General features: G+C 42.6%; 2 protein-coding genes across 3 annotated transcripts; one reads left to right on the forward strand and one right to left on the reverse strand.

The window, feature by feature from the left end:
- Positions 1–427: 427 nt before the first annotated feature.
- Positions 428–10,178, forward strand: LOC128722716 (palmitoyltransferase app). Of its 2 annotated transcripts, none has more exons than XM_053816394.1 (8): positions 428–585; positions 678–1,023; positions 1,099–1,210; positions 1,295–1,449; positions 1,528–1,649; positions 1,718–1,847; positions 2,902–2,974; positions 8,475–10,178. In XM_053816394.1, exons 1-8 carry the CDS (start codon positions 428–430, stop codon positions 9,647–9,649), a joined length of 2,271 nt encoding a protein of 756 aa, XP_053672369.1. In that variant the 3' UTR covers positions 9,650–10,178. The 2 variants fall into 2 exon arrangements, with proteins under 2 accessions (XP_053672369.1, XP_053672368.1); XM_053816393.1 differs by lacking the exon at positions 8,475–10,178 and adding an exon at positions 3,503–5,016.
- Positions 10,179–12,127: 1,949 nt separating this feature from the next.
- Positions 12,128–13,389, reverse strand: LOC128726174 (mitochondrial thiamine pyrophosphate carrier-like). The gene is made up of 2 exons (XM_053819965.1): positions 12,240–13,389; positions 12,128–12,175 (listed from the first exon to the last, which is right to left on the reverse strand). Exon 1 carries the CDS (start codon positions 13,387–13,389, stop codon positions 12,466–12,468), a length of 924 nt encoding a protein of 307 aa, XP_053675940.1. The 3' UTR covers positions 12,128–12,175; positions 12,240–12,465.
- Between the last annotated feature and the right edge of the window lie 785 nt (positions 13,390–14,174).

A 14,174-nucleotide genomic window follows, 5' to 3' on the forward strand; every position in this document is an offset into this window, starting at 1 on the left:
ATCAATCTGTAAGCAGAAAGATTTTTTAATTTTTTCTCTCTTCTAATAGAAATGTAATCAATCTGCCTACCATTTGCGGCTCCCACGATGCCAATGGCAAGGAAATATTGCCGAAATTATTCAGCTTGAGACAACAAGACGGCGTGGCAAGGAAATAACGAGCCGTGAACCCGGGAGAGAAAGTAATCAGTCTGAATCAGCCTTCTTTTCTAAGACGGAGCGCGGTTACCATAGCACCGCTGCAGTTAAATATACGATTGCCCCGAATCTTTTTCGTATGCCGGTGTTTACTGCGTACAGTAAGTGGTTGTAGGACTTTTCTACAATAGCGGTGCAAATCGTTATTAGCAGGAATCGTTGGGCTAGCAAAAACCTGCCAACGTACGCGAACAAACGGCACGAAACTAGGCGGCTCCATACGCAAAAAATGGCACCAAGTCAAAAGGTGACAAAAAAGTGGGAGATCTTCGCGGGCCGAAACAAGTTCTTCTGCGACGGCTACCTAATGACGGCACCAAACTCGGGCGTATTTTACTTCACGGTAATACTGATCACCGCCACCAGTGGATTGTTTTTTGTGTTCGAGTAAGTTTCCATGATTTGTGTCGACTAGACACGGGTAACGTTGGCCGTTGGAGCGTGCTGCAAGTTTGTATTTGTCTCTGCTCTCGTCGTAGCTGTCCTTTTCTGGCACAAAAAATCACACCCGCGATACCGATCATCGGTGGCATCCTGTTCATCTTCACTCTCAGCGCTCTATTCCGCACGGCGTTCAGTGATCCAGGCATCATTCCCCGAGCGTCCCAGGACGAGGCGGCGTATATCGAGAAGCAGATCGAGGTGCCGAACTCGCTCAACAGTCCTACCTATAGGCCGCCGCCCCGCACGAAGGAGGTCTTCGTGAAGGGGCAAACGGTAAAGCTTAAGTATTGCTTTACGTGTAAAATATTTCGACCGCCGCGAGCCTCCCACTGCAGTTTGTGTGATAATTGTGTTGATCGATTCGATCATCACTGTCCGTGGGTGCGTATTTGCAGACATACGAAGGTATGGCGCCTAACGAGCCGGTTTATGAATTCCTTTCGTTGTGTCTTGCAGGTGGGCAACTGCGTCGGGAAGCGAAACTACCGGTTCTTCTACATGTTCATCGTCTCTCTAGCTTTCCTAGCAGTTTTCATTTTCTCCTGCACAACCACGCATATAGTAATGTGTAAGTGCAAATTTCTATATTATAACACGCGTAAGAGGTGTGCTCGAAAATAATGCATCTTGTTGTTTCTTTCTCTATGCTTAGTATTAAAGGAAGATAATCAGTTCATTGACGTCGTCAAACGGACGCCTTCCAGTGTGATAATAGCGATAATTTGTTTCTGTTCTGTGTGGTCCGTTATCGGGTTGGCAGGATTTCACACCTATCTTACTACGAGTGATCAAACAACGAATGAAGATGTACGTAACTAGCCGGTTCAAATATAGCGCAAAGCTATTTTTAAATTGCGCCTAATATTGGTTCATAAATGCTTTCAGATCAAAGGTTCATTTAGCTCAAAAGGTGGCCAACAGGTGATAAATCCTTATTCGCAAGGTAACATTTGTTTAAACTGCTTCCACATCTTGTGCGGTCCCATAACGCCATCTCTGATCGATCGGTAGGTTGCGAATTATGCTGAACATATGAATTTGTGGTTTCATGTATTGTTTGTTTGCAAAATTTCAGTCGCGGTGTCGTAACAGACGAGTATCGAACGCAAATGCAGGCGTCAGACAAGTACAACAGTGCCACTGTGCCACCACTAGTCGTGATGCAACCGGGAATGGATAACCTTAACAAACATTACAGTTTGGAAGTAAGTTACAACGCTTCATCGACCGTGCAGTGTTAAAGTTTAACAACAATCAAAACAAGTTCCTTTACACAATCTATAATTTTATTTCAACTTTAAATTTTCATTCTCACCTTGCTGTCTTTTCATAAACACTTTGCATCTGCAATTCTTTTCAGCGGGAAGTTTTGTTTTCCGTTTAAAGTAAAATTGGTCAAATTTTTCCTATTCCTTGCCAACGTATACAATCTGAAAGGTTTGCAATACAAATTTCTCACATACGGTGTGATCTATTCATACTAAAACGCTCGTTGTTACATCGTTGCTTTATAAGTTTGTATATTATGATTCGTGATAAGAACAAAGTTTCGGTCTTTTGATTATATTGATATATATGATATGTAAATGTAATCAGTTTGATCAGAATTCATTCTCCGCTAGCTTTTGGTAATTTAAAAATATACTTGTTTCCTTTAACAACTGTATCAACAATATGTTGTATCATTCTTATACCAGTATTCATATAAGCTTCTATGAATCGAAGTGCTTTTTCAGCTGCTTAAATCGGTGGCTAACGTGGCATAACTAAAATTAATCTTATTTCAGTAAAAGTTTAAAGATAAGTTCAATAAAAGTTGAATGTTGAATGAATGAATGTTCTGCTACAAACAAACATCTTAGAATGGAAGCAATTGTTCTGAGCATCTGTGTGTTGTTTCTTTTCTAATTGCGATGATTATAAGTCCGGTTGCTATTTATGAAAAAATAACAAGAAGTCAAGATTTTGTGTGTCAACCAGAAATAGAAAACTAATTGTATTGTTTGCATCCACTTGACCACGAACCTCAAAAACGTCACTAATTTTTGATCCATTTTTTTTCTAATTTACAATAAAGTTTATAAGCTTAAACGGGTATAATAATTAATTTACTACTAAACGATTGCGTTGCATTGTTGGCTAATACTGACGCTTTTATTTTCGGTCATTACAAAAAAACAATTTCAAGAATCAAAAAAGTTTCATCCAATGATGAAACTAATTGTTCATTCGTCTTCCATCTTCTTATTTCCACTTCAGCACGAACTACAAACTGCATCAACGGGAGGAGGTGGAGTCTATCGACAGCGAAGCTATGATAACTTACAAAATGGTAAGTCACCATCACCTGCTTCTTCAGTTAGCAGCGGCGTTATCACTAATCTAAACCATCTGAATGTAACTAACTCGAGTCATGCAACGGCAGCCAAAACTGCTACTGCTGCAACCGCGAATAAAACGAATTTTAACCACCATCCTCCACCAATGAACCATCTGCAACTATCATCACAATCTCCATCACAATATAATAATTTATCCTTGTCTTACGTGAACCTCTCGCCAAAACAACCGCAACAACAACTGTACCACCATTCCGCGACTTGCAACCTTCTCAATATCAATCACTCGCATAACACTCCTAACAACAACAATACCATCAACAACCACCCATCCCCTACCGATGCGCCCTTTCGCAATCGCCACAACCACCAACAACAATTTCTGCCGCCTTCCTGCCCGCTCACTAACCCACACACCGCCGCTACCATCGATCGAATGGGCTTTCCCGATCACGTGCCTCATCCGGCTACGGTTTCGTTGCAATCGTTGCCACCACCCAACCACCTACCGGCCGCACCAGTGCCGATTCCGACCAACTTTAAGTACTTCGCACCACAATCCAAGTACGGTGCCAATGGGCCAGGTCTTGGCAATGGTACCAGCGGCGGAGCCTACTGTTACAGCGACCAGAGCCAGCTGCTAGGGTCACCCTCGACGGTGCTCATGCCACCGGGCGGTGGAACGATGCCTCTGCTAAAGAGCCAATCCGATTTTCTGCACTACGGCCAACATCAGCTCCAGCAACCGCCTGGAGAATATCCCAACGGAGGAACAAGCATCTCGCAGCAACATCTCCTACAGCAGAAAGGCCAACCTACGCCGCTGCACATGAATCTCAACATGACGCTGCCCCGGTATCCGTATCACCGAAATCGGGCAATTGGCGCCCGCAAATCATCCCACGATCTGCAGTTTCCAATTTACCCGCACACTCCACTGGAAGCTGGCAAGCAACCGGGCTTCTACGGAACCAGTCTGGGTACCGGTCATGTCTACGACGGAAGTGTCTATTGCTCGAAGAACGCACCCGTTAGTAGCACGAACAGTTTGAACAACCATTTCAACCCGGCCGCTGTTGGTGTGCCGGTGGTGATTCCGTACAGCAACGGATTGATGATGAAAGACTCGTCGGCTTCGTCGTCGTCTTCCGGCGGCTCGTCGTCCGCGTCCGCCTCGACCGCGACCATATCGTCCAACTCGACGTCTTCCGCTACCTCATCGCTGGAACGTCGGCGCGGCAGCAACATGCTTCCGTCCGGCTCTGGATCCGGCTCGTACCTGGCCAGCTACGACACGATCACGACACTATCGGATCACCACCATCCGCCGCATTCGCATGTTTCGCCGCACACCTGCCCGAACAGCCCGCGAACGGTCCGTTGCAGCAGTCCAAGCTGCAGCAGCGAGTTAGACCCGATGTTGCACTCGAAGACGGGCGGAAGTGGCCAAAGACACAGGCACCGGCACCACCAACATGGAGGTGTTACGGGAACAGCAACAAGTAGTGTGAGTGGAGCGGGAACAGGAGGATATGCCAAATTTTACCGAAAACCTAGCTATCACGTGAAATCGTCCCCATCGCCGACTCCGCCATTGGCGCTTCCTTCACCGCTTGTCGGTCCAACGGGTCGCGGAACTAACGGTGGAACCAACCCAGTCTCACCCGCGCTCTCCTTTAGCCAATTTAGTCCAAGCTTCTGGAGTGCCAACACGTGCGTTTCGTCAAGCAATCGAAGCAGCATGCTCAGCACTGCCAGCACGCTCGGAGGTGGTAATGGCCCTACAACGCCCTACGGCGACGGAGGAGATGGTGGTGGTGGAAGTGGAGGACCTAGCACCGGATCACAAGCGGCGAATGGTAGAGGAGCAGGAGGAGGAGATGCAGGAGTGGTAGCCAACGCTGGTTCGAACAGCAGCCCGTACGTACAGCGGCGTGTTGGGGGCGACAAACAGCGCTTTTCCAATGTGTTCGAGTATCAGTTTAACAATTTCGACCTCAACTCGATACACGAGGATGCCACGAACGAAACCTAGCATATACTACATTTTTAGTTTTGTAATTTTTTATAATTTCACACACACTATCTCGCCCATCATCACCACCGCCACCGCCACTCTCGTCATTGCGCAAAATCTGTCGCATTGCTCTTGCAATGCATCGCTGCAGAAGCATGTCACGGCTGCGGAAGTGAAACAATCAAGTTGAATTCATCTTCCGTTGGCAGCTTCGTTGCGTGGCATATATCCTTTTGATTTTCTGTATTTTTCTTTTTGCTTTTGTGCGTGTGTTTTCAAGAATGCACATATATTCAAGATTTTGCTCTGTTCTTTTATAAAAGATTTTTTTGCAATGTTTGTTTCAAAAACACTGCTTTTTCCTAAACGACTACTAGACAGTAAGAGGTTATAGTGTGCGTGTGTGTGTGTGTCTTATTTTACTACTTCTGTTCTCATTGATACATAAGTATCTTTTTAGATACGGATTTTGGAAATGATATTTTTTGTTGTTTCTTGTTTTATTTTATAGACATGCACTTTATTGATATGAAGTGTTAGATGTCGATACGTGTTAGTCAATTTTTTTTAAAGTTTAATTCCAAAGCGTTCTTTCGCTTTTGATTTAAAATTCATTTTCAAATAAATAACTTATAATCTAAACACCTTCGTTAACCGTCACTCAAAAATATGAGATGAAAAAAATTACAAAAACCCTAAAAATGTACTAATCGTTCGAACATTCTGATTAGCCGCATCATGTTGGTAAAAATAGTGCATATTTCCTGCTCGAAATGTTGATAAAAACTTATTCGCCAGAAGGCAAAGTAGAATTTGAAATTCTTGGCTTAGTGATTTCAACAGGAGGCGTTAGTAGAACGATCGACTATTAAAGCTGTTCTTCTTGTGTATGATTTGGTTATTAGCAACATTGAGTCATGTTTTCATGTTCATTATGCTTCCATATGAACCATACGGTTTTGCTTCGCAAACGATTATTATTTTAGGTATACTGTTGGAAAATTATTTGACAAACTTGAACTTAAACTTAGAATTTAAACGGACAACTTTGAACGGAAATTTGACAAAATTTGTCTCAAGTTCCGTAAATGTGGTAAAGTATAGCAAATTTTGTATTGCTACATCAAAGGCTTGTTCCTTAAGATAAATAATTACTGAAGAAAAGTTGTTATGTGTTTGTGATACGGAAACCAAAGGTTTATCGCGCCCGTAGGATAAGAGCAGATGATATGAATGAAGAGATGTTATAGAAAATTTACGAAAATTATAAATCTCTTTAAAAGGGATGTTATATGTAATGAAAAAACCCGACCACAGTTAAAGTTCTTCCAACGATATCTGATGAAGTTGATGTTCCATACTTTAAATTGCTATTTTGTAGAATAAAGTTCTGCTAAGACTCGTCCATAGTGAACAATAAAAAACGTTATAAAATATTTACAAGAATATTTGTTCCAAGCGACAACGTTTTGGTAATGAATTTGAGTTGTATCAGCATAGAATTGATGATGAACTGTACCTTCCCAACATTTTGCAACGAAACATATTGTAATAACCTCAAACAATAGAATGCTCTGTTGTTTTATTTTGCCCAAATTATAACAACGTTACTAGCTTACTTGGCTACTATACAAAGCACATTTCAGCATTACTTGCAGGAACAATAATATTGAGAGGAATTTTGGTACATAAATTTTCTTTAATAATTCAGTTAGCTGTGTACGTTACAAAAATTACCAAACTTGTTAAAATATGGTCTACAGAGATGAAATACGAACCAATATCATGTTCAAGTATGTTCATGGACTTTCAACGATGAATAATATTGTAAAGCAGGAAAAAAAACAGGAACAATCATACCGTTTAAAAACGTATCATCTCTTCGGAATTGTTGAATCTTGAAGAATGTAAATGTATAAGAAAAATGAATAGGGCAGTAGGAAATAATCCTCTTCGAACTAATATAAACATTGCAAGAACATTATACAATTTGCATACACTAATTTTTCTGTCTGGCGATTGGTTGTTTTGTTTTTAAGCACGACTAGATCAAATTACTTAAACGAACAAATTTTCTTTACTTTTGCACTTTTACTTTATCCGTGCTAATTTACTAACGGTGCCGTTATCAATGTTAAACTTGTTGCGCTGAGTGTGGGTGAGTGTCACATTTTTTCTAAAATTCTAAGATTCGTCTTTTTAACTAATTTTTTCTTTTGCATTTTCAATTGTACACAAATTTTAATCCTACAATGTTTCTTCTCACCTTTTCCTGGATCCAATGAAACCAATCGCTTTAATTTGCATTTACTTTCATCCCACTGTAATTGAATGTTGTTTTTCTAAATTAATCAAAGTCGTGAGAACGCTTTCATATCCAAGTACTATATCTTTAGTCATTTTTCTTATCAATTTGGATAGAATTTTAACTTTAATTTGTTTTAATGGATGTGATTTATCCAGAATGGTTTAATTTGATTTTGTTTTTAGTTATTTTACATCAAAATCACTTAACATTTTTTATGTTAGCTTGCCGAGTTTAAAAAAAGGAATCGAAACGGTTATACAAAGAACGAATAGATCAAACCGTAATAATCGAATAGATCAAATCATAGAGGATTCGAGAAAGAGTATTCGGTTTTGAATGATCTAATAGTTTAAATATTCTAATTAAATGAAATCTAATTTTAAGATTTCGTTTAAAAAATTCAACGCATATAAAATCAGACTTATTTGAAGTGGATATATGTATAATTCCTTCCTTCCTTCCTAATTGGCTCGACAACCAATGTACGGTCAAGGCCTACCTTGCTAAGCTAAGCAAAGGTTTTTATGACTTGAAATTTTCACGTAGCTGGATAGTCAGTCCTGCGTACGAATGTATAATTCAACATACTATAATAATCAAATTAATTAATTAAAACCAACACATTTAAAAGTACTGCTAAAATAATATCATACAAGATTATACATAGTTCGACATGCCGGAATGATTAGTTTATAGTACAAGTAATGGTTTAATGTTTTATTCGCAAAAATAGCTTGTTTTCGATTATTATACATTAAGCTATGTATTTGTTTTATTATACTAGCGGTAAATCAACACCGTTCTATTATTTTTTATCCCGAATCTTTCGTTTTACAGTTGTTTAAATTATTCGCATCCATCAAATTTTAATGTTGATTTGCAACACAGCATGCATGGTTTTTTTTCTAGTGGCTCCTTCAATTTATTACTTACTAACATAACTAAACAACAAGGTCTACCTGTAGTTGCTTTTAGGCATGCTAACAAACTATCCTTCCATTGAAGCGCACATTGCTCGGCTATGATAATAGTGATTTGTTGCGTTTTTCGCTATTCTATACATTTAATTTTGCTACCTATTCACGGGCAGCGTAATCGCAAAATTCTTTGTTTGAGTACTCGATTGCTAATTCAGTATTCTCTTTCCCTTTGCTCTTTCATCACGCAGATAAGTCCAACAGTGTGGCGCATCTGGTAGAGAACGAGGTGCCGCTTTCGACAACGGGTAACGTTTCGATGCTAACCGGCGTAGAAGATACCACTACCACCACCGTACTGCTAGACGAGGACGGCATGGAACTAGAAACAAGGACGATAGGTGCGCCTCCCGATAGTTCCGACAATCGGTTGACCGGTAGTTATACGAATTTGTTCCGCGATTCCATTGCAAACGGAACGAACGCCACCAACATTTCGAAGGGGAACTATCACTCCAGCATGATGATGAGCGAGTGCGACAAGATTCAAAGTGCAGACGAGATCATCAACGTAAGCGAGCTGATGATGGTGTGCAGCGTGAGTGGACACGAAAACGTCTACAGCAACGTACCACCAGCCCAGATTTCCCCGTCGGGATCGGCCGTCGGTTTGCTGTCACCGAAGCGGGCAAGTTTCGGAAGCAGTAACATGTCGGCCGCGGACGTTTCCTCACCGATTAGCGGCTCTAGCGGACTTCAGCACGTGTATTCGAACGTATCTGGTTCCGGTGGTGCCGTTTCAGAATTGTCCTCGCCTCCCGTGCCAATAGGTCCACCATTGCAGCAGCATCAGCAGCTGCATCACCATCAAGGATTAGGGAACAATGGTCCTCATCATCAGCAACACCACGGGTTGGATGACCCGTCGCAGCTGCTCAGCTCGTCGTTCATTTGCAACGATCTCGACCTGGATGATCCCGTACTGTCCAGCTCTTTCGCCGCGCCAAAAAGCCTGGGTTCAGCTGGCAAATTATCGTCCGGGTCCAGCACAGTGCATGGAGCTGTATCGCAACAGCAACACGTTAAACCACCTCAACCGATTATCAGCACGGTGGAGATGAAAAATGTCATCAAAACGCTTGATCCGAACGTGATCATTCAGCAGTCGTCGAACGGTTCCGGAACGGTGCCGATTGCCGCTTCGGCGACCTCCTCAATAGGTGCCAATCCAGTTTCCAGCAATGGCAGCACTTCAACGGCACACCACGCGAACGGCGGCTCGCCAATGTTCATCTCCCCGAGCGCCAGTCGGATGCGTTTGTTGCAAGAATCAACTATGATTGACACTGCGCTCGATCTGGACAGCTTGGACGGTTCCATCGGAAACCACTCCCAGTCGTGCCTGGTGAAGACGGCCATCGTGTAAAGGAAGTCGTCCTATCGAAACTTCGATTGCGTTTCAAGTGGTTGATGGCTTGGAAAAGGCCGAAACTAGAACGTTACCCACACACATATACACCAGTTGGTACAAACATATGGCAACCAAACATGGCAGGCGAGCGTAGGGGTATGTGCAAGCTGCACCAAACTGCATCCTGATCGCATTGCTGCATTGAAGGGGTCTTACTGTAAGTAAGATAAAATACGAACAAATCAAAGCATACCACATCATCTGTATCGTAGTAACAAAAATGTGTATATAACGTGATGGGGGGAAGTAACAAAACGTGACCTCAAAGCAGATACGAACAGCGTTAATGATCCGTTCTGTATTAGCAGAGACGGCTTACGGCGATACATTTTTAGAGATGGACAAGAACCGAGGACGTTCAACCATTTCCTCGGTGGCATCGACAAATGACCACCTTGTGGCAACTACATGATAGACGAATTCAAATGATAGACCAGTGTGATCAGAGTCACACAATACAGTATTGGAGACTAACAGAAATATTGCCTACGATGAATGTTTTTAAATCGAGTTTTTAAATATTATTTCCTTTTCTTTCTGTTCAATGTTGATTTTGAAAACAATTATTTTCTGAAATCGGTACCAATTTCCTAAATCAGTTTTGTTTCATGTAAGCTGATGTGGCTCTGTGGACTGGAAATGAAGCATCGAATATGGTTAGTGAGGTTTTGCTAAGCGTGATGAAGAGATCCGGTAAATAATAATGCAAATAGTCAACGCAGCCACGGTGGAACCGACCAAAACCGACGAATTATCCCAGACAACGATGTTATGGTACTTTCGGATACTATTCGTAGAACAATGTATATTTTGTCTGTTGAGTTTAAGACGATTAAGATGGAAAGTTGATGTAAAAAGCATAAACTGCCTGTTGTCAGAAAATGCATAACATGACCAATGCAAAGTTGTTGAAATTAGAACAAATCATACCAATTGATGCAAACAGTGTGCGAGAGTGGTATGATTTCATTCCAGGATGGGCGAAAGTGACATGAAGATGAGTTCCCATTCGATTGAAAACTAAAATAAACCTCTGTACAGAATGTTAATTTTTCATGACGTTTTTATTGTTTTAAATGTTCTCTTTTTCCACTGTCAACAATTTGGTACAGCTACAGTGACATGTATTATCTTCTCTCTGAGCCTAGTTCTCATGCGTACATCAATTGACATTTTGTTGAACATGTGATAAGCATCAGCAGATTCAAGAATAGCGTAAAGAATTCGATATTCATTGCAACAACGTCGCTTTATTGTCGATTAATTTTTTTTATTTTAGTTCCTTCTTTCTATCCTTCCATCTGTACAGTTTTGTAAGCAACTTTCCGCTTTTTTTGCTATACAATTATATTTTCCTGATTCGCTTTGATTTTTGTAACTATTACACATCATACTTTATAGTGCGCTCCATTGATATCTAACGTATATTCTGCAATCCTACAGTTTACGGACAACTCCATCAACGATGTCAGGGTTAAATATGCTCGCGATTAAATACTTATCAATACCTCGTAATTCATGAGTCGTGTTTCGTCCTGCGATCTTACCTGGGCATTAATCTTGTGTCTATCTCATGTATAGAAAGCGGATCAGCAACAATTTCACATGCTCTATTAGCAACGGGTCTATGTAATGGCATGAGTCTCACTAGATATAGCGGTGGCTTTGTGTTTAAAATTGCAGCTGTTAATTTTTTGTGACTTGTTTTGTTACTATACTTTGCTCTGATCGCTCTAACCCCACCACTGTCCCGTCGCCGCGTCGTGGATAATGCTGGCAGGTACTACGATATTGTGCCTAACTAATAATAAACGATACCGCACGTGGAATAAAAATTTTCTCAGCAGCTTAGCTGCAGCCCCATAGCAAATCAAAAGAAGAAATTCGTTGAAAACAAACAGTTTCCGTTGCTTCCTTTTACAGAGCACTATTAAAGTTCTATTCGTAACGTATTATAAGTTTTCCTGAGTTCTTTGCAGCCCTTCATGGTTAATACAAAAGTAACTTATATTGAAAAGCTCACACGAAAAATGGTCAATGGTTACAATAGTATTTAAATTAAAAATGAAAAGTGGTGTAAGTACGTGGCTTTCGCGCATATGATTCGAAAAGCTGTACAACGAAAAGACTGCGATACAATTTTATCATAGTTCCACGGTTAAGCCGTCTCCTACGAAAGGCTTTCAAAGCGTTTTATGATTTAGGTTCTTCGCCAATTGCAATTTTAAAATAATGATCTTCGTGCACAGTACGTGCGATAGACAGTTCATTTCAATTTCATTATTCGATAGGATTTAGCCAATAATTGCAATCATTTTATTGCGTCAATTAATTCTGTTTTCCTTTTTCACGCAATTGCTTGCTTCCACTTACAGGAACTTTTAACCTCCGGTCAAATTAAGACAGACGAAAATCTTCTAACATACTCTTACACGGCTCGCTATGTTAGGCGGTTCACATTACAGGGTGGAATCTTTAGGCCTGTGATATGAAATAATCGATAATCTTCTCGTTAATCAGTGATTAACACTAACAGTATACAAACCGAAAATTGAACGCACTAGCTAATCACTTGGCATTCTGCTGTCGCGCAAAGGGTAAAACTCATCAAGCACTGCCGGCTGGAAGACGAGTGTTTGCGAGGGTTGTTGCAGAGAGGGACGATGAAAACAGCCAGCTAAGCTTTTCACTCATATCCCACCAACGACGAGGTAAAAGAATCCCCTCAATTTGCATCAAACAAGCCTTCTAAATCCGCCGGTATCTCACTATCAGTGGTTAAGGATGAGCACCATTTCGTCGTAGATCGCGAAGTAGAACGCGGACATGAAACACGCCTTCAACAGGGCTGGGTACAGGCCCTTGTACAATCCGATCATGCCCTCTTGCTTGGCTATGTTGTACAGGCAGTTGAACATGTTATCACATACGAAGTGCCGGCCGTACGTCTGACGGCTCTTAGCAAAGCCCTGGATCTGCAGCCGTTTTTTAGCGAGGTCGAGCGGGTACACCAGTAGTTTCGTGCATAGACCGGCCAATCCACCGCAGATAAACAGCTCAATCGCCGGTAACGACTCGTTGGCGCTGATGTTAAAGTACTGCCGGAACATGCTGCCGAAGATGTTGTAGAACATGAACTGACCCCCAGTGAGGGGTGCTATCTGGAGCACACTCGGACCGACCCCACGGTAAAGTCCGCGAACGCCCTCGTGTGTGTATATGAGCTTTAGGCCCTGCACAGAGCTGCGGTACCCTCGCCCTGGGTCCTGCGAGATCAGTCGTGTGCGCACCACATCCAATGGAAGCGTTATCACAGTTGCAAACGTGCCACTCAGGGCGCCGCAAACAAAGTTTCGAGCACTTTGGTGCCGCTCGAACGTGTCGACCGTACGCAGCAGATGGTTGAAGTGTTCGTACGATGAAAACTGTGCCACGCCGTATATGATCGAGAGGACCTGGGCGGGGTTGTGGCCCTTCCAGAACGCTCGCAGGCCTTCCTCGCGATAAACTAGCCGGGTGGATTGGACGATGGTTCGATACTTCGAGGTCACATGCTGCTCGCTCAACGGTTCCACCTGCAGCTGAAAGCGAATCTTTAGCACATCTAGTGGCTGGCAAATGAACCGAGTGATGCATCCAGCAAACCCCCCGGCAATGCCCGAGTTCGACGAGGTTTCATTCTTATCCCGATCCATGCTGTTCCGCTTGCGTGGATTTTTTTAAATATTGTTGAAAGTGCGTATATTACGCGTGCCTCAACACGACGGGAGGACGGGAAAGTACAGCGTGGTCGCGCAGACTGGTTCAGAAACTTTCAAGCGCAAGGATCACAACATTAAAAATCATACGCGTCGAAGGCTAAGGTGACAACAGTGTCTGTGGCATTCTTATTTTCAAATCTCCTCAACCACCACTTCCAACCCGACGGTAGACGCACGATTTCGCGGCCGCGAAACTGGAGCACCGACCGAATTTTCACACCGTGCACCCTAGAGCACCCGTGTTGGTTGTTATATCATCACCTGACGAAAACGACAGCGCACATAGGAGGGGGCACAAAGCAACGAGCGCGCGCGATTCCTTCTTTTTTCAATTGCCGTGTGTGATACGTGACTGCCGCTGCTTGCTGCCGCGCTTCGTAGTGTCCTTAGATGCTTAGCTGCTAGCCGCGCACGCTTGCGAGGTTAGAATTTAGAGCTAGTGCTACCACCGTCACCGCACCCTCTGCTGCTGGCACTAGCGCCGTGACAGTCGTTTTCGATGGGACGCCAAACAGCGTAAACAGCGGCAGCAAAGCCACTGATCTTTCCATTCCACTAGTGATTTGCCGAATTCGTCGCTACACCGTAAACCGTGGGTTGCGTTTCACCTTCACCGTTATCGGTACACGTTTCAAGGTGCCAATCGCTCGTTTGTCCTCAGTTCGTTCGCCCTTCGCGATGCCTCTTCTTTCGTCATTCGGCTACGAGGCGCTAGTTTG

Source organism: Anopheles nili, chromosome 3 (assembly GCF_943737925.1).
Source record: "Anopheles nili chromosome 3, idAnoNiliSN_F5_01, whole genome shotgun sequence".
NCBI classification, from domain to species: Eukaryota; Metazoa; Arthropoda; class Insecta; order Diptera; family Culicidae; genus Anopheles; species Anopheles nili.

What these genes read in the sequence shown, in the direction of transcription:
- LOC128726174 (XM_053819965.1), bottom strand. Translation starts at nt 13,389, where the DNA reads ATGGATCGGGATAAGAATGAAACCTCGTCGAACTCGGGCATTGCCGGG.
- LOC128722716 (XM_053816393.1), top strand. Translation starts at nt 428, where the DNA reads ATGGCACCAAGTCAAAAGGTGACAAAAAAGTGGGAGATCTTCGCGGGC. An exon ending in GGATTGTTTTTTGTGTTCGA is followed by an intron (nt 586 to 677) that starts GTAAGTTTCCAT and finishes CTCTCGTCGTAG; the next exon opens with CTGTCCTTTTCTGGCACAAA. An exon ending in ACAAACATTACAGTTTGGAA is followed by an intron (nt 1,848 to 2,901) that starts GTAAGTTACAAC and finishes TTTCCACTTCAG; the next exon opens with CACGAACTACAAACTGCATC.